The 24,395-nt window shown below is 43.2% G+C and overlaps 1 protein-coding gene across 1 annotated transcript in view; it reads left to right on the plus strand.

Annotated features, from left to right (window-relative positions):
* The first annotated feature begins 878 nt into the window (after window positions 1-878).
* LOC115474101 (sodium- and chloride-dependent neutral and basic amino acid transporter B(0+)-like) overlaps window positions 879-24,395 on the plus strand; it is a 72,640-nt gene continuing 49,123 nt past the window's right edge. The window contains exons 1-4 of the mRNA XM_030209428.1: window positions 879-1,065; window positions 13,195-13,339; window positions 16,057-16,188; window positions 20,629-20,790. Coding sequence (XP_030065288.1) covers window positions 997-1,065; window positions 13,195-13,339; window positions 16,057-16,188; window positions 20,629-20,790 — 508 coding nt within the window. The 5' untranslated portion in view covers window positions 879-996. The remainder of the gene's footprint in view (window positions 1,066-13,194; window positions 13,340-16,056; window positions 16,189-20,628; window positions 20,791-24,395) is intronic.

Raw genomic sequence — 24,395 nt, forward strand, 5'->3', positions numbered from 1 at the left:
GGGAGCTATGTACCTGGTTGCAATTTATTAAGTCCACTGCAGTGCCCCCTAGGATGCCCAGTTGGTGTCCTGGCATGTCAGGGGGACCAGTGCACTACGAATGCTGGCTTCTCCCATGACCAAAGAGTTTGCATTTGGTCGTTTGAGATGGATGTCCTTGATTTCCATTATCGCCAAAAATCAGAAACAGTCAAATCTAGGGACGATCATCTCTAGGGACAACCTAAATTTCAAAATTTGGACGTCCCTGACCGTATTATCGAAACGAAAGATGGACATCCATCTTGTTTTGAAAATACGGGTTTCCCTGCCCCTCCATCGAGACGTTTTGCGAGGACGACTTCAACAAAACCAGGACATCCCTTTCAATTATGCCCCTCCTTGTGGACTAAATTGGTATATAAAAATAAGTAAGAACTGTCTTCAGAATAAATTCCTTGGTATGAGTAAGTATCAGGCTTAGCTGTTCTATTTCTGGTAAAATGCATCACTCCTGACAATATTTTTACTTAGTTTTACTGCATGTTATTGTACTTTCTTTGCCACATAAATGTTAGCGTTTTCTTTATAGAATTACCCTCACAGTGTCCCTGGAATCCTGTTATTGTATTTTCTTAATAGCTAAGAGTGTAATTGTAATAGGAATAATTCCCTACTAACCAAATTGGCAGAATTCAGTCCTAGTACTAAGAGTAGACTTTCCTCCTGATCTGTGCCCTGTGTTTACAAAACCTCATTTAAAAAAAACCTGCACCAGGCAAACATATAGTCCTTTTTCCATTATTGTTGTTGCAACAATGGGTGGTGGTTACTGTACCTATCTTACTCAACCTAATAGTAGAGCACCAACCAGCTTATTTCCTTACCTGGTTCCTGGTCAGGGTAGTTTTAAGTTGAGCACATCTGGAACAGACAATCAGAAATAAAGAAGGAACAGCACTGAGCAGAGTGTCTCCAATAATTCACTTCCAAATTCACAAAGGGTAGTTGAAAGAGATGGGTAACAGAAGCAGCATCTCACTGCCTGGATTCTTCAACTGCTGCAGAAAGAAGAAAGAGAAAACCGTGAGTCCTTTGCTATATGATCATTCCCTATAGGAACGTTGTATTTGTATGGGAGTTTGAAATTGGGTAGAAAAACTATGTTATTTCCATCAAGGTCTTTGATGGAAACTGCAATTTTATTTCTGCAGAAATAAGCTTATATAAAATTACTTATCCAATATGTGAGTAAAATTATGTGTGCACCGCCTATATGCACATATGTAAGTTTATTGGACTGAGCAGAAGTATTCCCTGGAAAAGGGCTAGAGCAGGCTTGTCACTAATTAGCAGACATACTTTTGAAAATCTAAGCTCATGTGCATAAATTAATGTAGAAAATATGGGAAGCAGACATAAATTTACAACACACATCTGTAGATATTAAAGAGCTAGAAACAGTTGCTCATCTCACGGCTGGCTGTGAAATGCTGATGGTGAAAAATGTTTATACAGAAAGGCACAACAAGGTGGCACATTTCATTCATTGGAAACTCTATAAGCATTAAACATCAGCGTACTGGAAAAGCACTGGAATCATGACCCTAAGAGAAATGTGGAAAACAAAGGGGTTATGATCACCAGGGACATCCCCATCCTGACTGATAAAAATCTGAATGCCAGAAAACCAGAGTGGTAAAAAATCCACACCAGAACAGCATTGATTATAGAGGTGTCGACCCAAAGCATTTACTCGGTGAATTGCATGGAGAGATGGAAGATCCCCCCCCCCCCCTAGAAATATAGTCCAAGACCAAGAAAATGTAGCAGAAAGATATACAAGTCTTTCCCATAATTCTGGGTGCCACAGGCTTGATTAAAAAGAACTTCCAAGCACAGCTGGATAGATTCCCTATAGATGTTACATCTTATGAACTCCAAAAAGATTTCTTTGGCACAATTCAAGCACTATGATGATTTGAGAGACTGAGATCATACTCCATATACTCTGGTTGAGGAGTGAGGTTCGTTCCTGTCATGGTATGCACAAAACTAACCCATTTAGAGAAATTGCATAAGTACATAAGTATATAAGTACGTAAGTATTGCCACACTTGGACAGACCAAGAGGGGCATAATCGAACGGCGCCGGCCATCTCCGTGGCCGGCCCCGGAAATGGGCACAGCCAAGCGTATTTTCAAAAAAAGATGGCCGGCCATCTTTTTTTTCGATAATACGGTCGAAGCCGGACAAATCAGGGACGGCCAAACTATAGGAAAAAGGCCGCCATTAGACATTCCATTATCGCTGTTGAAACCGGCCAAATCAGGGGCGGCCAAAATATACGAAAAATACGGGTTATGTGAGAAACACGTCCTTGTTACTGTACTTTATACTTCTCAATGCTCCTTATATTTTCCCCGTACCTGGATGTCCGCAACTACATGCACTGTACTTGCGGAACATGCAGTTATGGGAATTTTGTGTATATGTGAAGTTCGCACATTTGATAATGATCCATATAAGGAAAACTCCCATATAAGGAAAACTCCACATGTAGGCCCCGCATGCGTGACGACAGTCCATGAACGTCCATGCATCACGGCCGTCCATGTGTGGAGCCATTACAGATACCAAGACTTGCACGTACTGACATCCATATATGGAATGATAATCCATATATGGAGCTGTGCATGTAAGGACGTCCATCACGCATGGGCATCCATATAAGGCGATGCACGCTTTCCAACGGTTATTCACTGAGAAACATGGCTCTGAGGAGAAAGCCAAACTTCTCTGTCGGAGAGAATCTCCTGCTAGTACACCTGTGCTTGAAGCACAGGCGTATTCTGTTCTCCCACCACCGCCACCTGCCCCCCAGGACTCTCTGTATCCAAGCCTGGCGTGAGATAAGGGACAGGCTGGAGAGGTAAGTGTTTGCTCCCCCACCCCTCCTGGGCTATCAGGGGCTCCTGTAGCTACACATATAAGAGCTCCCTCAGCAGTGTAAGCACAAACTGGAATCTGCATTCAATGGTAATCACTGATATGTGAACATGCACATTCATTAATAGAATCTATGTACTAGAAAGCAAAAACATTCCCACATCCCTACAATACTGCACACAAACAGTAGTCTCTGTCCTCATGTCCACCTCAATGACACCATCTGTACCAATGTAATGTTCCCCCCCCCCCCCCCCCCCATCATTTGTGTTGTGAGGGCAAGAAGGGCCATCCCCTGACTCCTGGTGTACAAAATTGTATCTTGCAGATGGTTTGGCATCAGGGGGGACAACCCAGAAATAATCAGGGCAGTGAGACGGCGCCTCAGGGCTCGACGTAAGTATTATAAACAGGGCACCTGTACTCATTTGTAAATGTATTTATTTAATAATGCAAATGTCCTGTACAATATCAGTTTCCATGTGGCTAATAGGCAACTAGTAAGTCATAACACCTCTGTCCCAGTTCAAGGCCCGAGGTTGCAGCTACCCTCCCACGAGTGTGGCTGCAACTTCCAACTAACCACCTCTGAGATGAATGAGATGACATGCCTCACTTCTGTATCCCCCTTTCTGGGGTGCATGGTATTCCTGCCTGAGGTCCTACTCTTAGTGGATGTCATGGCCTCATATTAAAGTTATGTGCTCCCCCCCCCCCCCAAAAAAAAAAAAAAGCACAAAACCAAAATGTTAAGCCAACCATAGTCAGAAATCATAATGCAAACATGCTGCTGAGCAATGAGTGTGGTCTGCCTGTGTACTCTTTGTCAGACCAGCATCCAGGGTTCCCTGTCATGTCATCTCATGCATCTCATACCCCACCCCCACACCTTTCCCCTTCCCCCGCCTCAGACCAGCCAGCTCCTGCACTATGCAAGCCATGTTGGATGTGCTGATCTCAAAGACAATCCTTTTACATACACAGGGCGCCAGCAGCAGGAGGAGGAGGCGGCCGAGGAGGAGGAGGCAGGCCAGGAGGACATCATCGTGGAGGAGAAGGCCGTGGAAGAGGTGGCCCCACCACCTTCAGCCATCGCAGCCATATCCCCCTCCACAACCACATCCCCTGCCACAGCCACATCTCCTGCCCCAGCCACATCTCCTGCCCCAGCACAGCAACTTGTTGATGGGCAAAACCAGTTGCTGCAGGAGGTGTCAGGAATGAGGCAGGAGTTGGGGACAATGTGGCAGGCTAATGAGCAGTACCTTAGGGCAGTGAGGTTGCTCCTGGTGCTGCTCATTAGCCTGCTACAAATGGCCATTCAGGGAGGAGGACGTGGCCACCAGTAACACCACATTTGGACAGTGGGTAGATTTGAAACGATTTCCAAAAATGCTAGGACTAGGGGGCATGCGATGAAGTTACAATGTAGTAAATTTAAAAGGAATCCGAGAACATTTTTCTTCACTCAACGTGTAATTAAACTCTGAAATTTGTTGCCAGAGAATGTGGTAAAGGCGGTTTAGCTTAGCGGAGTTTTAAAAAGGTTTGGATGACTTCTTAAGGGAAAAGTCCATTGACCGTTATTAAATGGACTGGGGAAAATCCACTATTTCTGCGATAAGCAGTATAAAATGTTTTGTATATTTTTGGGATCTTGCCAGGTATTTGTGACCTGGATTGGCCACTGTTGGAAACAGGATGCTGGGCTCGATGGACCTTTGGTCTTTCCCAGTATGGCAACACTTATGTTTTTTGTTGTAAATTACACATTTGATATTTGTCAATATAACAGAGTGTGTGTCTCTACTTTGTGCACTACATATTATCAAATGCTGGGGTTGATCCATCCAGGCTTTCCCTCCCCTTACCATAGAGCCCCACAGCACAGAGTTGTGTAAATAATAGGTATGTTGTCTAGCACTAGTGATCTGCCAAGTAGAAACTTGCAGATAACCATAGGTAGCACCTAGATGATGTTTGCTCTCTGATCACCAGACACACTTACCCACAACCAAACCACATTGGTGGGGGCCACAAAGGAGCTACAAACAGCTGGGTCATCTTTTCACAATGAGCAATGGTATATAGTGCTGAGGAGAAAAGGGAAAACAATGGTAAAAGCATTAGATGGATGTTTACATCATCACAATATAATACAACAGGTACAGAAGGGCACAGGCTAGGGGACAAATGTATATTTTTGTATTTATTTTGATTGTGCTCACAGCTTTTTCAGTAGTAGCTCAAGGTGAGTTACATTCAGGTACTCTGGATATTTCTTGGTTACAGGATAGCTCTAAGTTTGCAGTGGAGAGTTAAGTGACTTGCCCAAAGTCACACGGAGCAGCAGTGGGATTTGAACTGGCAACCTCTGGATTGTAAGACTGGTGCTCTAACCACTAGGCCACTCTAGCCACCATGTTGTAGCCACTTGCAGGTCATTTGGATTAGGAACTGTAACCAGAAACCCTCTCCCTCACCATGACTTAAGGGCTCAAGTCCGTGGTAGGCACGCATCTGTGGCCACCTTGAAAATAGTTTGCAGGATAGAATGTAGAAATGTTGTTTTTCCATAACTATGGAGGATTGCAGGACTGTGCTGAATAATGTGGGAAAAGACATTCAGTGCATATATTCCTTCCCACCCCCAGCAACCTTGAGAATGGGTGGGAACTTCATAAAAGGGGACTGGGATTCACCACATAAAGAAGGATGGAACCTAGCGGGGAGACACATGAGGTGCAAAGGGGGAGAAAAACTACCAGCTGTGGATACCCGTGAACCTGTTGAAAATAGAGGTAAGATTTGAATGCAGAGAACATAGAATGGGGAGCCCTTGACCATGAGGGATGCACACATCCATTGTCAGGGCCTCTCCCCCTCCCCACCCCACAGGCAGCCACAACTGAGTGTGTCCAATAGAGAACAAGACATCTGTACAATGAATTGGGTAGAAACAATCATGGCTCTCAGAGTGCAGTGTATTACAGTCCACTGCTGTCTCTTGCAATCCTCGACCAGCTGTCCTGCAAGATGCAAGAAGTGTTTGTTTAGCATCTACATAGCAGAAAGGGAAGAGGTGGCTGAGAGGTATGAGCTTACCTTGAACTTGAGGTGCAAGAATGTGTTGCCTCCAAGGGACCAGAGGCTGCCTGCTTCAACAAAGGAGAGAGAGAATGGGGGGCAGTGAGGGAGCACATCACACACACAGCAAGGAACACCTGGAGGGTAGAGAATGGAGAGTATATGCTAAGCTACCAGGTAACACCCAGCACTGCGGACGTTTATCATTATCACCCCTAATCGAAATGAGGACACCGAAAACACAGTGCAGCTGGGACCGCCCAAAGATTTTGTCAATAATGTCAGCGAAGCAGTTTGGGCTGGCCATCTTTCATTTCGATAATACAGTTGGGGCCTTACGGATGTAGGACAAGAAGTGAAGAAGAAAGGCAGAAAGTAAAGAAATAAATGGAAAGGAAGCCCTGGAAAAGGAGTTAAGAGGACAGATAGCGTCAGAATCGAATACTGGGCCAGCATGATCAGAAAAACAAAGTCATCAGACAACAAAGGTAGAAAAAATCATTTTGTTTTCATTATAGTGTTTGGAATATGTCCACTTTGTGAATCAGGTGCTCAACATTAAAAGTTTATATTTATTTACTTATGTATGGCATTTTATCCCACATTAAACATGAATTAGGATGTTTTGTGGCTCTACATGAGAATTGTGATATTATGATCCCTTGTTTCATATTGTTGATGGTCTGCATTTTCCATATGGGTGGTATATTGGTGTATTAGGTTCTGCCCAGTGTAATATTTATGGTACAGTAAGGTTCTGAGTGTGTTTTCGCACAAAGTTGTGCATAGTGTTTTGCAGTTGAGCGATTGTGGTTAGTATATGCTTTGAGCAACCACTTTATTCTTTGACATATGATACATATCTAATATCTAAATTTAATAAAAGGTATTAATTGTGACTTTTATTTTTATTTATTTATTTTTTCTGTGTGTTATCAGACAATTATGGATTTAAGCTCCACCCCTGGCCCCACCCCTATCCCCGCCCCCTTTAGCCTCCCCAAAACAGTTGGGCCACCGACCACCTATGCATAAACCCCTCAAACAATGCATAAACCAAAGGCATAGAGTTCCAGATTTTCAAAAATTGTTCTAAAACAAAGATTTTTAATAGAAATAAATACGATGGTGTCACCTGGGGGGGGGGGAGGGTCTGTCGGATATGCCGGATGGTCAGATTAGTGAAGGTCGGATAATCGAGTCTGTACTGTAAATGTGAGACCCACTGTAAAGTGAGACCCACCCATGATCTGCCTGGACTCCACCCATCTTACAATTATGCGCTATTGAAAATATACTCATTTATCTAATTGCGCATAGTCAGAATTTTGGCATTTACATACATGTGTGCATAAAGATGTATAGATGCAGGTACTCTCGTAGTTTACATGTGTATTTGAAACATAAATGTTAGTGTTTTCTTTATAGAATTACCCTCACAGTGTCCCTGGAATCATCATCTAATATAATAATTCGCACCTCCAACGTTATGAAGCTGACTCCGTGGCAGCGTGGCAGTGAAGCCGTTAAGCCATGTAGTGTTTGTAATCGCCCCGCCCTTGAGGGAACTCTGAGCCCCCGCGCCTCCCTCCCTCTCTCTCTCTCTGCCCTCCAAGCACGACCTGTCCTCCAGCAGCCCCTCGCCTTCCTAAGTGCTTTCTGTATTTTAAAAATTCTTACCTTGGGGTGCGGCGTCCACAGTGAAGGCGAGCGGCACTTCAAACTGCCTTCCATGCATCTCAGCTCTGCCTCTGGTCCCGCCCTTCCGGAAACAGGAAATGAGGGCAGGACCAGAGGCAGAGCTGAGACACATGCGAAGGCAATTTGATGCGCTGCTCGCCTTCACTGTGGACACCGCACCCCAAGATAAGAATTTTTAAAATACAGCCAGCACTTAGGAAGGCGAGGGGCTGCCGGAGGACAGGTCATGCTTGGAGGGCAGAGAGAGAGAGGGAGGGAGGCGCGGGGGCGTGGAAGTCGGAGGAGAGGGTGGCGTGGACCTTGGAGGGAGGGAGGGAGGGAGGGAGGGGGCATCGTGCAAGTCAAAGGGAAGGGGAGGGGGGTCATCCTGGAACTCGAAGGGGAGGGAGAAAGGGAGGAAGGCGCGGGGGTGTGGAACTCGAACGAGAATGGGGGGCATGGAACTCGGAGGGGAGGGAGGGGATCCTGGAACTCGAAGGGAAGGGGAGGGGAGGGAGGGGGTCCTGGAATTCAAAGGGGAGGGGGGCTGGAACTCAGAGGGGAGAGAGATGGAGGGAGGGGGGCCCTGGATATGGGTGGATGGAGGAGAGGACAGGGGAGAATGCAGAGTTGATGCACATGTAGGGGGGGGGAGGGCAAGGGACAGAGGAAAATTGCTGCACTACGATGGATGGAGGGGGCAGGGCACAGAGGACGTTTGCTGCATATGGATGAATGCAGGGGAGAGAGCATAATTGGTGCACAAGGGACACACACTACACTCTCTCACTCACACAGACAGACACACACATTCTGGCTCTCTCAATCACACACTCTCTCTGACATACACTCTTTCTCTCTCACACATACTCATTCACTCTCTCACACATACTTTCTCCTAACAGTTCCCTTAAAAACATAATTGCCATTAGAGGACAACCTTGCTAGCACCCATTTCATTTCTTTCAGAAACGGGCTTTTTTTTTTTTTACTAGTTTTCAATATAAGAACATAAGAATAGCCATACTATGTCAGAACAATGGTCCATCTAGCCCAGTATCCTGCTTCTGGGAGTGGCCAATCCAGGTCACAAGTACCTGACAGAGACCCAAATAGCAATCTGGCCTCTACAGCGTATTTTGTTCCAGCACTTTTAGTTTTTTTTTCCTTTTTAAAAGACTCTGCGAAGCTTACTTTATTTGCACTGTCGTGACCCCTGAGGAAGGCTTTGTGCTGAAACATGGCCCGAGTAGGGTCTTTGTTTCAATATATTTTTGGCAAATAAACTCTTGGATGCTCTTATTCCTTGTTTGCCTTGGTCATTTGGAACTTTCCACACTTTCACCCTCGTTGTTGCTACCAATTCCAGGATAAGCAGTAGTTTCCAGCAGTGGCCAATCCAGGTCACGAGTACCTGACAGAAACCCAAATAGCAACAACATTCCATGTTACCAATCCCAGGATAAGCAGCGGCTTCCTCATGTCTGTCTCAATAGTGGGCTATGGACTTTTCCTTCAGGAGCTTGTCCAAAAATGTTTTAAACCCAGATATGCTAACTGCTCTCACTACATCTTCTGGCAAAGAGTTCCAGAGCTTAACTATTCTTTGTGTGGAAAAAATATTTCTTCCTATTTGTTTTAAAAGTATTTACATGTAATTTCATTGAGTGCTCCCTAGTCCTTGTACTTTTTGAAAGAGTGAAAAATTGATTCATTTATACCTGTTCTACACCACTCAGGATTTTGTAGACCTCAGCTGTCTCTTTTCCAAGCTGAAGAACCCTAACTTCTTTAACCTTTCCTCATATGGGAGGAGTTTCATCCCCTTTATCATTTTGGTCAAAACCCACAGAGGTCTAGTTAACTAGTCACAGAAAGCTTGCTGAAAAAGCCATGTCTTAATGTCAGTCTTAAACTTGGGCAGGGATAGCTCGGTACGGATCTTGCTAGGGAAACTGTACACATCATAGGTGCCAGAAAATAGAAAGTGCTATTTCTAGTCCTTTTGTACTTGGCAAGATTGGCAAGACGGGGGCTAGAAAGAACCATCCGATAGTCATTAAGGGATTGCAAAGCTCACCTGGGGTATAGGGAATTAGGAGGGAAGTGAGATAAGGAGGGCAACCAATGTGAAAGGCCTTGAAGGCCAACAAAAGCATTTTATATTGTATCCAGAAGACAACAGGCAACCAATGGTGTTCTTTGAAGAGAGGAGATACCCAGTCATATTTGGCCAGCTTGGCAGAGAAGCCTGATAGCTGTGTTATGTACATCTTGAAGTTTCTTAGTGATAGAGTTGTGTGAATATAGTAAATTTCAATTTTTATATGTTTATAAATACAGGTCATAAGAATTTAAGACTAGCCATACTAGGTCAGACAAATGGTCCATCTAGCCCAGTATCCTGCTTCCAACAGTGTCCAGTCTAGGTCACAAGTACCCAGAAGAAACCCAAACAGGTATGTAATCTTTGTACCCAAACAGGTACAAAGACTACATACAAAAAACTGCCATGTTTTGTAAATATTCATCAAAATCTAGGGTTATTTACTAAGATTTGAATTGGAAGAATTCCTGTGGTGGTCATCAACCAACCATTTTATTGGGGTGATTTTCTAGAAAAATTGGTAAGAGGCTGGGGTTGGAGTGGGGGGACTCTGAGTGATGGGATAGTATGTATGGGGGGGCTTTAAACTTCTCCCCTAAGTTTGTCTCATGCCTCACAAGACATTTTTCTGCTATTTCCCTCGTGCCTTCATTCTTATCTTCTTTCTCTGGGCATTGGGAGGTATAATTCTTCCCTTGCCTTCCCTTCCCCTCCCCTCTGCCACATCATGGTTAACACTTCCTCCTAGGTAGGGTACACTGGCTTCTAGGACTATCAGCTTGGTTTCTCTTTTTGGCCTAGCTCAGGTGGATAAACTGACTACTCATTATGCGCACCTGCAGGCAACAAATCACTGCATCATCACTTCCCAAACCTAGAAAGGCAGCAGATTTAGATACAGTTAGAGGATCTGACTCAACATCAGGTTTTCTGAGTACTGAGGCTCTGACACTATGGAGGCAATTTTAGAAGGCTTAGATGACATTTACACATGCACATTATGCTATACATATAAGTAGCAATTTTTTAAAATTCACTATTTGTAAGTACATGCATTATCATGTAGAGAGTGGATGCTCAGGGTGTAGTTTGGGCAGCGCTTAAATAATATACATTTTTATACTAATAATTGTGATGAGCCCTTTGTAGCCAACAACCCACTCCACTGAGATGATCCCCTTATGTTCCACAGCCTGTCAACCTAATCCTGCATGGCTCACAGCAGTTTTACCTTCATGAATTTTGCTCAGAGACAGCTTCTCTCTATAACAGCTAATATGATCGGTGTCAAGGTTAGGGATCCTCTTTAACCTTAAGGTGACTATTGTATAACCCTGGTTCTTCTTTCCTAACACCTCCGGGATGGTCTTTCAAAGACTTTTTAACAATTCTGGTACTTTTCCTTGGTCATCTGGCTCCTATCATGCAATTCAACACACTGGTTATCAGGCTGAAGATAATATGCAAATTATTTTGTATTCATACTGCCATTATTCAAATTAGCTTCCTCTAGCCTTTTCTATCCACTCGGTGTGTGTGTGTGTGTGGGGGGGGGGGGGGTGGGGACTTCTTCACACAGATAAGGCATAAAATAGTCTTCCAACTGAGCCCTCCTTAAGAAGAATTGGAGTCTCAGTAAAACAGCCTCCGCCCTTGGACAGCACTTAACATTCTCCATAACTTTACAGTCCTGTCCTCCACCCCCAGCTGTTAATATCAGAGTCTTAGTTCAAAGGACACAGTGTTACCTTCACACTGTGGTCCATAACATAGTCCTTTATCCTTCCTATCATTTTGGGATTTAGATAAGTACCTTGTTTCTTAAGTTCTTATGGATCCTTTCCTTTGGGGTTTGTATCCCGGGGTTTCCAGCCTGGTTTGGTCCATCTTGCTGGTCTCCAATCACCAGTCATTTGGCATCCTTCCTTCTGTTTCAAGATCTCCTTCTCCTAGAAAGTGCCTTTTTATGGGGCTATTAATAGTTTCTCCGTGACTTTCAGGGCTCTTCCTCCTACTTCTAGAAGGGCCTAGAATCTTCTTAACTAGGTCCACCAATTAAAAGAGAAATGCCCATTTCACCTCTGTGATGGGCCTTCCTGTCCTTAATCCTAAAAAGGGGCAGACCATTTCCCTCCAGCTTTCTGTAAGTTGGAGCTCCCTTTAGTGGCCCTTTCTGGTCATTATACTAGCCTTTTACTGGGAGAGCTCCATCTGGTGGCATCTTCAGGTCAGAGCATGTACTGTGTTTATCACATTGGTGCATATCCCCATCAGCATTACCACCTGCTTTGAGTCATGCACACAGTTGGCTAACTTCTCATTTGACAAAAACTACAAGTATCACCATAGCAGAGTCATAAATAGATAAAATGTTTTATTAAAATACTTGACAAGACCATGTTTTGCCTTCAGGCTGCATCAAGGGTAATGTATCATAGAACAGTTAAATATAGTATAACTCGAGATAATTCAATTAGGAGTGTAGTGATCAATGTTAAGACATGTTATTTTACCACTACTGTTTAGACACGTTGTTTTACCGTCAACGTATGCTATTTTAACTCAGGTCCCACTTTATGCACTGAGACCTAGTTACTAATAACTGGGGTTAACAGTGAAATAGCACATCTTAATAGTAGCCCACATTGATAACTGAACTTCTACTTCTTTTTCTCTTTTCAATTGATGTTTTAAATGCTGCAAGTCTATATAATTTAGCTTATCAGATGCTTTTGTGTGTCAAAAATACAGCCTGAAGTAATATGAATAAATTGGTGAAAAGTTATATATACCCTGTTTCCCTGAAAGTAAGACATCCCCCGAAAATAAGACCTAGTAGAGGTTTTCCTGAATTGCTAGATATAAGGCCTCCCCCAAAAGTAAGACCTAGCAAATTTTTGTTTGAAAGCAGGGTCGCCGAGAGCCGGACAAGGCCGCCTCCAGGCCACCCCCCCCCCCCCCCACCCTCCATCGCTCCCGGAACTAACCTTAAACACCTCCTTTCACCTTCGCAGCAAGCAGCAGCAGGGCAGACCTCTCCTTCCTTCCGTGCCCCGCCCTCGTGGACGTTACGTCAGGCGAGGGCGGGACACCGAAGGAAGGAATGGCCTGCCCTGCTGCTGCTTGCTGCAAAGGTGAAAGGAGGTGTTTAAGGTTAGTTCCGGGAGCGACGGAGAGCGGGCGGGCCAACCCTGATCCAACCCCGATCTTTCCCCGAAAAATAAGACAGCCCCTGAAAATAAGACCTAGCGCATTTTTGGGGGCAAAAATTAATATAAGACAGTGTCTTATTTTCGGGGAAACACAGTACTAAGACGTAATAAGCTAAATGTTAATTTTAACAACATCAAGATTGTAATTTATGTTCAGATTTGTTGTTTTCTATTACCAGGATTCCAATGTGACTAACACTGGTGAAAACTTAGAGCGTGAAAACTGGTCAAGTAAAACAGAGTATCTCTTAGCTATGATTGGATATGCAGTGGGACTGGGAAATGTCTGGAGATTCCCTTACATAGCATTCAAACATGGTGGAGGTAAGACATTGACCCTCATTTTACAAACCCTATTTGAGTTTGATACGTACATAAACTGGCACTAAAATATTTATCTATATAATAAAAGGCACCTCCAACATTTGAATGAAGCCTCAAGCCGGAAACTTGAGGCGGCCGAGATATCCGCTTTATCTGAAGGGGGACATGTGCTGCAGCTTCTCCCCTTCATTAATTCTCGATCTTCTTAAAAACAGTGAAGGGGAGCATGGACGGACGCAGCTTCAAGCTGCCTTAACCTTTGCTTTGCCTTTTCTTTCAGCTGTTCCGCAAACAGGAAATGAGGGCGGGACCAGAGGAACAGCTGAAACAAAAGCAAAAACAAAGGTTAAGGCAGCCTGAAACTGCGTCTGTCTGTCCTCCCATTCACTCTTTTTTACAACAGCCAGCACTAATGAAGGGGCGAGGCTGCAGCACACGTCACCCTTCACATAGGAGCACGAAAGACTGAAACTTTTGTTTCTCCCAGTCTTTGCACTCGGGAGCAGCTCACAGGTTCTAAATCTAGCCACTTAGGAGTCAACTGGGAAATATTACAACTCAGCCTCTGCAAGTACAGAGCAGCAGCTTCAGCGCAACAGTGAACGGGAGCACCAGCTGTAGCACACGTCCTGCTTGCACTGCGGGGCCACAGACACTGACAGTGGGTGCATGAGACCAGAGAGAGGGGGGGAAGGGGGGCCAGGGATGAGAGGGGGGAGGGTCCAGGGATGACAGATGGGGGGAGGGGATCCTGAGAACTGAGAGGAGGGGTCCTGAGACCAGTGAGGTGCGGATGGAAGAGGGGTCCTGAGACCATAGAGGGGGAGAAGGGCATACAGGGTGAGGGGGAGCGGCGGCGACCTCGGGGGGGTATGGTGAGGAGGGGGGAGCAGTGGCTACGACGACCTCGGGGTAGGGGGGTTGAGGGGAGGAGCGCTGGCACCCTGGGGGGGTGCAGGGGTGAGCGGCGGCACTCTGATGAAAACCTTGCTAGTGCCCGTTTCATTTGTGCCAGAAACGGGCCTTTTTTACTAGTCTTGCATAAATGTCTAAGTCCCTAAAGCCAGGATATGCATGTATCAAACATATCAAGTGCATGCAAATGGAAAAAAGGGACAGATTCTATAACATCGTGTGTAACTTAATTGGCTTAACAAGTTAGTCAGCATTGATAACAGCTCTTCACAAGCAATAAGAGGACTAACTGGCACTGATTAGAATTTCCACGCACAACTCGCTAAGCGTATTCTGCGTGCACCAAACTTCTAATGTGCGCAGACAAATTAGGCTGCGGTTATGGGTGGAGAAATGGGCGTTTTGTGAGCATTCCAAAATTTACATGCACAGTTATAGAATATGGCCCAGTGCGCCAAAATCTGGGATTTACGCGCGGAAATGTTTCTATAATTGGTGCCTAAATCTAGGTGCCGATTATAGAATACACTTAGTCGGCACTGATTTCAACACCGATTTTTTGGGGCGCCATATATAGAATCTCCCCCTAGCATATAAATGTCCGTTTCTCCTGTATTTTAGAACAGGCTGTATGTCGGCAGATTTTGTTCTAAAATACTGGTGAAACTTGAGCTATATTGACCTGCCATCTCAATTCCTACTTCTATGAGCTGTCTAAAATGGGGATGATTCAGTTACACGTATCTAATATGCTCTTGTATATAGATTTAACTCTTCCTGGAAACTTCACTGAAACTAATGCAATACTCAGGCTGGTGTATGTAACTATCTGGCTTGTTGCAGGGCCCTGTCAGTAAGACAGCAATTTTATAAAGCTTTCTATTCACATTTCACATGTACAACATTTGAACATGTTGTACCTGTGAAAAATTGTGCATAAAGTTTACACACTTAACAAGTAGGTGCACTACAAAATTGAACCTATTTTTAAACAACCTGTAAGTGAGTGTTTCAGAAGGGAATAGTTTGAAGTGGATCTGGGGTGGAGCTGCAATGTGCGTGTGCAGATTTGCTCCTTCAGAGCAGGAGTCAGTTTGTATAAGAGCATTTAGCACTACTAGGGGCCATTGAATTGATAAAGGCACATTGCCATTATAAAATAAGCATCCAGAACAAGCCCCAGTGGCAGTGACAGTGTTGCCGGCACAAAGAGCATAGGAAGCCCGCAAACCCCAGCTTCCTCGACTCCTTCAGAAGCTTTCTGGTGGCCAAGCAGAGGCGGTAGCCGTGGCTCCCTCAGACGATGGGCTCCTCTTGACCCCTTGCCAGTCTGCTGGTGGTAGGTGAGCTGGCAGCACTGGCACTCCTCAGCACATTGCGGTGGTGGAGCAATGCCGGGGCACTGCTGCTCATGCGCTTTCCTGCTAGAGATAGGGACCCTATTGGCCCGCTGTCCTCATTCTACCAGGATTCCTGCTCTGTTTGGAGCTGCGGCAGGCCCTGTGAAGTGTTCCACATGTCTGGTGGCCACGGGACAGGTAACAGCCCTGCAGCTGGCCCCTCTAAGCTGCTCATAGTGGATGCTGGTGGTAATATGTGGTGACAATGCATTTTGTTTTGACCATGGGAACAAAGCTTTTACCATTTTCATCGGGCAGTAAAAAGTTTTGCTCCTGCATCCATGGTAATTCTTCTTACAATTTTGCTGTTACTGCGAATTTACTATGGTTCCCCATCCCCATGTCATTCTCCAAACGTTGCAGAACATGTGCTAAGTTTATTTATTTATTTTTTTTCCTCAGGTGCGTTTCTCATTCCTTTCATAATTATGCTAGCAATTGCTGGCTTGCCTCTGTTCTTCATGGAATGTTCACTTGGACAGTTTGCTAGTCTAGGACCAGTAGCAATATGGAGGATAGTGCCGATTTTACGAGGTTAGTACTGTATTTCCATTCACTTCTGTGTTGCTTTTGTATAGTGTTATGTTATTCTTCAATTTTATTTATGTATTTATTTAGGGCCCTGTTTACTAAGCCACGTTATAGGTGTGTCAGCGTCTTTAATATGCCTAGAGGTGCCTACATAGTTAGCACGTGCGCTAATTTTAGGCGCATTAAAAATGCTAACGCACCTTAGTAAACAGGTCCCTTATTGGGATTTATTTACTGCCTTTTTAAAGAAATTCACCCAATACAGTGTCCAGCAGGTATAACCTAGACTAAGTCCAAGCCAACGACAGGGCAACCGATCTGCAAACTCCAATGTGGGAACAAACCAAGCAGATCAATAGAAAGCACAAAGAAATCTTTATTGATGACACTCAATCCAAGGTCATGATGATTATTATTTTTTGACCAATGTGTCATTTTGATTATTTATTATTTTATAGCCCCTGATGCAGCCCTTATGTGGGTGAAACATGGCCTGTGTTTATTTATAATGAATCATAAAGCCCCAGACTTCAATGGACTCAACTTCAATATGTGTACTATGTTTGATACAAAACTAAGGATTACATCTCATTTATGTTATGATTTCCATATAAATAAAATAGATCCGTGTCCATTTGGAGGGTGCCGTAATTTTAAAAAAGCATTTTTCATATGTAAAATATAGTTTACACTTGGAATTTGGTACTTATAAAATCGTGCAGCTGTAGACACATGTAAAACATAGATGTCTGGAAAGAATTCACCTACTTTTTATGCAGTCTTCTCGTGGATTTTCCTGGGGATGGAGTTTGAGCAGTGTCTGTTAGTTACAATATATGTATGAATTTTGTAAAATAGGTGTGTTATATACAGTGGCGTTCCTAGCCTGGATGGCACCCTGGGCGGATCGCCGATGCGCCCCCCCCCCCCCCCCGCCTGCGAAATGACACCTTCCCCCCCCCCCCCCGGTGAAATGACACCCCCCCGGGTGGATGCCGCTGGGGGGGTGCCGCAGCGCTCGCCTGTGGGCTCCAACTTCGCTAACTTTGCTCGTTCGCTGCAGCTCCCTCTGCCCCGGAACAGGAAGTAACCTGTTCCAGGCAGAGGGAGCTGCAGCGAACGAGCGAAGTTAGTGAAGTCGGAGCCCACAGGTGCGCGCCGTGGCACCCCCCAGCAGCGTGCACCCAGGGCGGACCGCCCCCACCGCCCCCCCCCCCCCCCTTGGTACGCCACTGGTTATATATACAGAATACACTTCTTAGAGCAGATATAAATGTGTGGATCAGAATGAGTGCACTATTAGGGCTGGACCTGGGAATCTATTTTATAAAGGGTATAATTGCCCCTAAGTTTGGTCTCACAGTTCTACTCATACCCCTCACCTAGTCCTTGTTATCCTTTCAATTTCTGCTCAGTTTCTTAGTCCGCAGTATCTCTCCCACCTAATCCCCTAGTTTTTGTTTTTTTTCCCAGAATCCACACATACAATCCCTCCCAAGCCTTCAGATGCCTTACTTACACTTTTAATACTCAACCAATCGTAGAATCTATTTTCTTCTGATCTTACACCCAGTCTTAAAGTCTCCACCTAAGAGTGAATCTCTGCTCTTCCACACGTTCCCAATATCTGCCATCCTGCCTCCTTCTCACCTTTCACAGCTCCTACCTGTCCATTTCTTTCTGCACTATTCATCAACCTTATCTCTCCGCCTCCTTTCTGCAGCATCTTCCTTTCCCTATGCCCCTCCTTCTCCATTTTCCCTTCATATGCTCTTCCTTCTCCCTTCCTGCATAGTATTTGTTTTCCTTTTCCTTCTCATTCCTCCAGCATCTGCCAGCATCTACTATCATCAGCCCCCTTCCCCCAGCCACAGCACCAGCCCTCTTGCTTCCCCCTCTCTAGCCCCCAAATCAGCCCCCCTTCCAGTCCCAGGCCTAAGAATTACCCTTTCCAGTCCCAAACCTCCCTATCCATAATAGTGGAAGCTTCTTCTTTCACTCCTGCCATGGTGCTGCTGTTCTTCTGCTGGTGCTCATGCTGGCACTGTAGCATCGTTAAAATGTGAGAACAAGAACTGTCTGTTTTCACCTTACAATAATGTGCTGTGGTTCTAGTTAGTGCCTGTGTTGGTTGAAGAACAGCACAGCAGCAGGAGCAAAGGAACAAGCTCACGAGACTGTGGTTCTGGAGTGCCACAAGGCTCCTGCTTATCAACAATTTTGTTTAATTTTATATGTGTCCTGTGTGTCAGGTGCTGGTTGAACTGGGGATTAGTTATCGTCTTTATACGGACGATCTTCAATTTTTTTTCCTGTTCCTTCTCAGAAACATGATGTTATTGCATTGGTGAGGATTTCCTTTCAGAGAGTGCAACTTTGGATGTATGCGAATGGTCTTTCGCTGAACGTAGCGAAGACACAAATTTTGTGGTTGTCCCATTTAGGAGAACCATGTCCAGTTTCTGGATTTGAGTTAGATTTTGTTTTTGTGCCAGTGGTTTTCTCGCTTCATAGTTTAGGGGTGATTTTGGACACGAGGCTGTCTTTTAGACCACAAGTGGGTGCTATGGTTAGGATTATTTTCTTTAAACTGCGGATGATATCTAGACTTCAGACATTTTTTTTCCATGAAGGATTTTCATACTGTGCTGCAGAATTATGTGTCACCTTATTTTGATTATTGTAATGCTTTGTTGTGCGAGTTGCTGCGTACAACTTTGTGGGCCTTACAGGTTGCACAGAACTCTGCTGCACGGGGTTTTTTGTGTTTGGGTCGGGAGGCACATATTACACCTTGGTTGAGATTGTTGCATTGGTTGCCTGTGGTGCAGCGTATTGAATTTAAACTTTTGTTATTAGTGTTTCAAGCATTGCAGGATGTTGCTCCTAAGGCCTTAGTGTGCAGTTTACAGTCTTATTGTCATTTTCGGGCGTTATGGTCTCAAAACCAGAATTTATTGGTTGTTCCATCTTTTCATCTGGTACGTTTGGAGGAAATTCGTAGTCAAGTTTTTTTTATTGCTGGTCCTCATTTGTGGAATTTGTTACCATTGGTTATGTACCAATCGGTATCTGTTCTCCAGTTCAAGAAATTGCTAAAAACCTGGCTATTTTCTAGGGCAGTTGGCTGATGAGGGTTCTCAGTTCTTAGAGTTTGTAATTTGTAAGATTGTGTACTGTTTGTGTTTTTTTTTTATGAATGTTTTATTGTACCTCGCCTAGATGTTGGATAGGTGAGTTTTAAAATGTAATAAATAAATAAGCTACTGTGGCAGACTTTCAGTGCTCTGAGCCATTGCCTCATTGACTCACCCCTTAAACTGGCCCTGATATCAGGGCACTTGGCTTGGGCATATTTCTCTGCCCATGAGTTCAGGGCACTCATTCTGAAATTTCACAGGCCCCACCACATCTGGATCTGATCTTTCTCCTTTCCTGGACAAGTAGCAACCAATATTTGGGGGAAGACAGTGTTTAATGTAATCTACAGACACCATGTTTTGATTTTATAATTCATCCACATCTACATGACAATACATGTCCTGCAATGCCGTCAACTCATAAACTTGGGGTTCCTAGTAATATATTCATTGAGAACAAAAGAGTTAAGGGGAATGATGTCAAGGTGCAGTTGATTGGGAGAATAACAAAGATGGCTTCTTTAAGATTCTGACCATGATCATTGGGCGGCCTTGATCAGGGGTGGCCTGATTGGTATATTCTTGGTTGAGGGAGAGGTCTTGATTAGGGGAATGACACAGTACAGACAGCCCTTTTAAGATGGCTTTGTGGGTTGATGCTCTTGGACAGTAAAATAACTCCAAATATGGCTTGCAGTGTTCACCACAAGCTATATTATTATATTTACATATGGATGGGCTATTTTACATGCATTTGCATGTTTTGCATCTCATTAGTATGTATGCTATGGCAAATTAAAATATCATGCTTTACAGTACTAAAATTTGCCTTACTGCCCTTTAACATGTGTTAAGGGTTTGTGATTCTGTGTTTCTCTATTGTTTCTTTTTTTTTTTTTGTTAAGGTAATTTTGTAGCATAATGGATACATATTGTAAATTTTACCTTCATCTTCTTCTGTGTTATTGTGTCTATTGTCTCCTTTTTAGTTTATTACTTTGTAAACCACTTAGATAATTTTGAATTTGCAGTATAACAAATAAAGTTGTTGTTGTTGATGATGATGATGAATAATGTGCATTGTAGCTGTAACATAGCTTGATAACCTCCGTCAACAGCATTGTAAATCTATGACTATAATGTCATCCAATGAAAAGAAATATTCTAGAAGCATTTGTACTCACAGGTTAAGTATTAAAATTCTATAAATCAAATTGCAGTATGGGAATCTTGAATCAAGTCCAAGGAATTTCATGTTTTGGATTTGTAATTATTTGTTTTTATTATTGTCTCCTTTCTCTAGGAGTGGGTATCACTATGGTCCTGATATCAGCACTCGTATCTATTTATTATAATGTCATTGTTGCCTATAGTCTCTACTATTTATTTGCCTCATTCACACGTGTGCTACCATGGTCTGACTGCATGGACTGGGCAAATGAAAAATGTAGCCAGACTTCTAGAGGTGCGTTTGTTCATTTGATGTACTAGTGTCCTGAAATAACAAGAAATGTTAAATAAATGATTAAAAAAAAAAAAGATAGCTAGGATAAGTTGAAAACATTTGTATGGTGTTTAAAACTTAGGAATTAATATGATGCTACCGCATTGCTTTGAATGCAGGAAGTTTATCATGGTATTTTTCCGAAGAGAATTTTCAAATAAATTATGCACTAATGATATTGTAAGTTAAGTATAATAGACCCCAATACAATTTATCATGTTATTCTATTACTGGGTATATTTTATATAGGTTAGATTAGATTAACATAGAACAAAGTAATGGGTGATATTGAATAGTCCTATAGGAGCACAAAGTACATGTGCAAAGTATTATAAAATTACTTCCTTCTGGTGTGTCAGGATCTTGTCTTCTGTGTTCTTTCAGGGGTCCTTTTCCTAAAGTGATTTAGGCACTTATAGCCAAAAGCTAAGCATATTACTGTTAGGCCCGCTTTATCAAGCCACACTAGCTATATGGTTCCCAGAGTTATGTGCGTTAAATTGGATGTGTGCCCATTTTAATGCATATAACTTAATTGACTAACAAACTAATCAGCGCTAATTGGCCCTAATTAGGATTTACGTGCATATCGTATTCTATAACGATCAGTGCATAAATCCTATAGCGCATAACAATTTGAGGGTGTGGCTGGGGTGCTTTTAGGGCATTTTGGGGGTTTTCCTAAATTTTATGCATGCACATATATAATCGTGCCTAACTGTAGGTGCCTACAACTGTAGGTGCCTATAACTAGGCATGCTCATAACAGGTCTAATTGCAGGCACCTAATTAGGTGCAGTTATGCACTAAGCATGATTCCATAAAGGATATTTACCCCTTATAGCATCACACTAAGGGGTACTTTACAAAGATGCACTAGCGTTTTTAATGTACGCTAAAAATAAGTGTGCACTAAATGTATTCCTATGGGCATCTGTAGCGTTTAGCATGAGCTAATCATTATTGCACGCTAAAAATGTTACCGTGCCTTTGTAAAAGACCCCCTAAGTGTGTTATATTTTCAGTGCTGATTTTTAGGTGCTACTTATAGAATCTGGCTTACAGTTAGGTATGGTTTATGGAATAGCACTTACACTCGGAATTTGTACCTAACCTTGGGCACAGCCGTTTGCACCCATTGAAATGTGGTCCAAATGTATGCGCCTAAATTAGATGTGTACCCCCATTATTCTATCATATGCATTAATTTGTTTCACCCATGCCCCTTCCATTTCCATGCCCTCTTTTTCAATTGCACGGATCCGGTGCCTAATTTTACATGTGTAAATGCCAATTAAATCTAATTAGTGCCAACAATTGATTGTTAAAAAGTCAATTATTGGTGTTAATTAGCTAATTATTCAATTAAATTGTGGGCGTAAATTGGGGCAAGCCCAAATTTTTGCATGCAATTTTTTTGTGACTTTTATAGAATTAGTGGGTTAGCATGCAAATTTATTTATTTAGATCATTTATACCCCGCTTTTTGCCATGGAATGCAGCCCCAAAGCGGCTTACAATGAACTAGAGAAAAGAACTACAATGACAGTTAAAGGCAAAGGGAAGGGAGAATAGGTGCACAATGAAGCAGATAAGCAGCAGGTAGGGAAAAGAACAGAAAAAGAGAAGAAAGGAAAGGGAAATAGGACAAAATCAGATCTTGACTTGCCAAATCACAGAAGATATCGATGAAGATATTCCCATCAGGGCCAGAGACCACACTCCACGTTTGTAAACTAATTTGCATGTTAGGAAATTTTTGTGTTAGGGTTGTAACTAGGCTGGGCATGGGTGGAGAATAGGTGAGGAAAGTATATTACAGTTAGGCCCACTTTATCAAGCCACACTAGCAGCTGCCAGTGCAGTAATGCTGACACAGCCCATTCATTTTGAATGGGTTGTATCGGAGTTGCCAAGTGGCAACAGCTAGCATGGTTTGATAAAAAAAAAAACCTTAGTGTGCAACAACTATCTTGTGATAACTGACACAACTGTGCAGTTAGCAAAGGCCCACTTACCATCTCCTAAATAAGAGTGCTTCTGTGTTAATTGCAAGTAAAATATTGTGTGCTAATGGACATTTTAATGCATAACCTGTAATAAAAATGTTGGGCATAACCTCTAATTCTAAAGCTTATTTCAAAAACTTGCTATGTCCATTTTAAAATGAAATTTTCATGTAAACATCAATATTTTTCATTTCTCACAAGAGGTGGAGTAAATATACATTCAAAAACATAAAACATCACAATTTTGTTGTTTAAAATCATGTATGGGTTACGTATTATATATGTAAAAATATGTAAATTTTAGAGAAACCTATACAGTTCATTCTATGCCAGTCTTATCACATAAATCTTGAAACTGAATCATGTGAAAGGGCATTTTTTTATATGATATCTAAATGCAATTTGGGAGATTTTGTGAAAAATGGCCAAAAAGGATGGCCATTTTCAAAGCAGAAAAATGTTTATTATTTTTTTTTTTTCTGAAATGGCCATGTGCTCTGTGTATTTTACTTCTGTGACCATTTTTGAAAAGAAAAAAAGGTCAAGGGAAAAAACACACAAAAACAAGCCATTGGAATGTATAGGGAGCCAGCATTCTTTGTAGACTGGCCACACAGATATCCCAGCAGAGCAGTGGGGCACCTTGAGGGGCACTGCAGTGAACTTCACATAAAAGCTCCCAGGTATTCATCTCACCGTTACCCCCTTATAATGCATGGGGAGCCCTCCAAAACTCACCAAAAACCTAGTGTATCCATCTGTACACCACTACAATAGCACTTATGTCTGCAGGTGTCACCTATATGTGGGTACAGTAGGTTTTTGGTGGGTTTTGGAGGACTCACACAGTCCACCACAAGTGTAACAGGTAGAGCAGGATATGGGCCTGGGTCTCCTTCTCTACAGTGCACTGCACTGACCACTAGGCTACTCCAGGGACCTGCTTGCTGCTCTAATAGGACCAGCCATAACATCTGAAGCTGTCATAGAGGCTTTTTTGCCTGTGTGTGTTAGATGTTCGGCGCACAACATTATGGAATACGCGTAGCGAGTTATGCATCTAAATTCTAATCAGTGCCAATTAATGCTCATTATTGCTTAAGTGCTGTTAGTGCTCATTAGCTTGTTAAGCTTGTTAAGTTACCAGCATTGCATGCCACTTGGTACGCATAGCTGATGCACGCCAGAAAATAACAAAAAAATGGGGGGGCGTGCGTAACGGACATGCGCCAAAAATAAAAACTAACGCAAGATCCACATGGTAGCCATGCGGTAACGCCATTTTTGCCCATGTTGGGCATGCATAGATGCTTACACGGCTTAGTAAAAGGGCTCCAAAGTGAGTAAACAAGCCTAGCTGGTACAGTCTGAACCAACAGTTAAGAACTATCAAAGGATCAGCTCTTCTTTACTAGAAGAGCCAGTGTCCTGATGCAATCATGTTATGGCCCCATACATCATCCATGAATAGGCTTAAGAAAGAAAGGAAGGATACATTTTCTGCAACTGATAACTAAGAAGTATTATGATAACTTTGCTCTCTCACGTGGAAGCCAT

The sequence above is a fragment of the Microcaecilia unicolor genome, chromosome 7 (genome assembly GCF_901765095.1).
Source record: "Microcaecilia unicolor chromosome 7, aMicUni1.1, whole genome shotgun sequence".
NCBI lineage: Eukaryota > Metazoa > Chordata > Amphibia > Gymnophiona > Siphonopidae > Microcaecilia > Microcaecilia unicolor.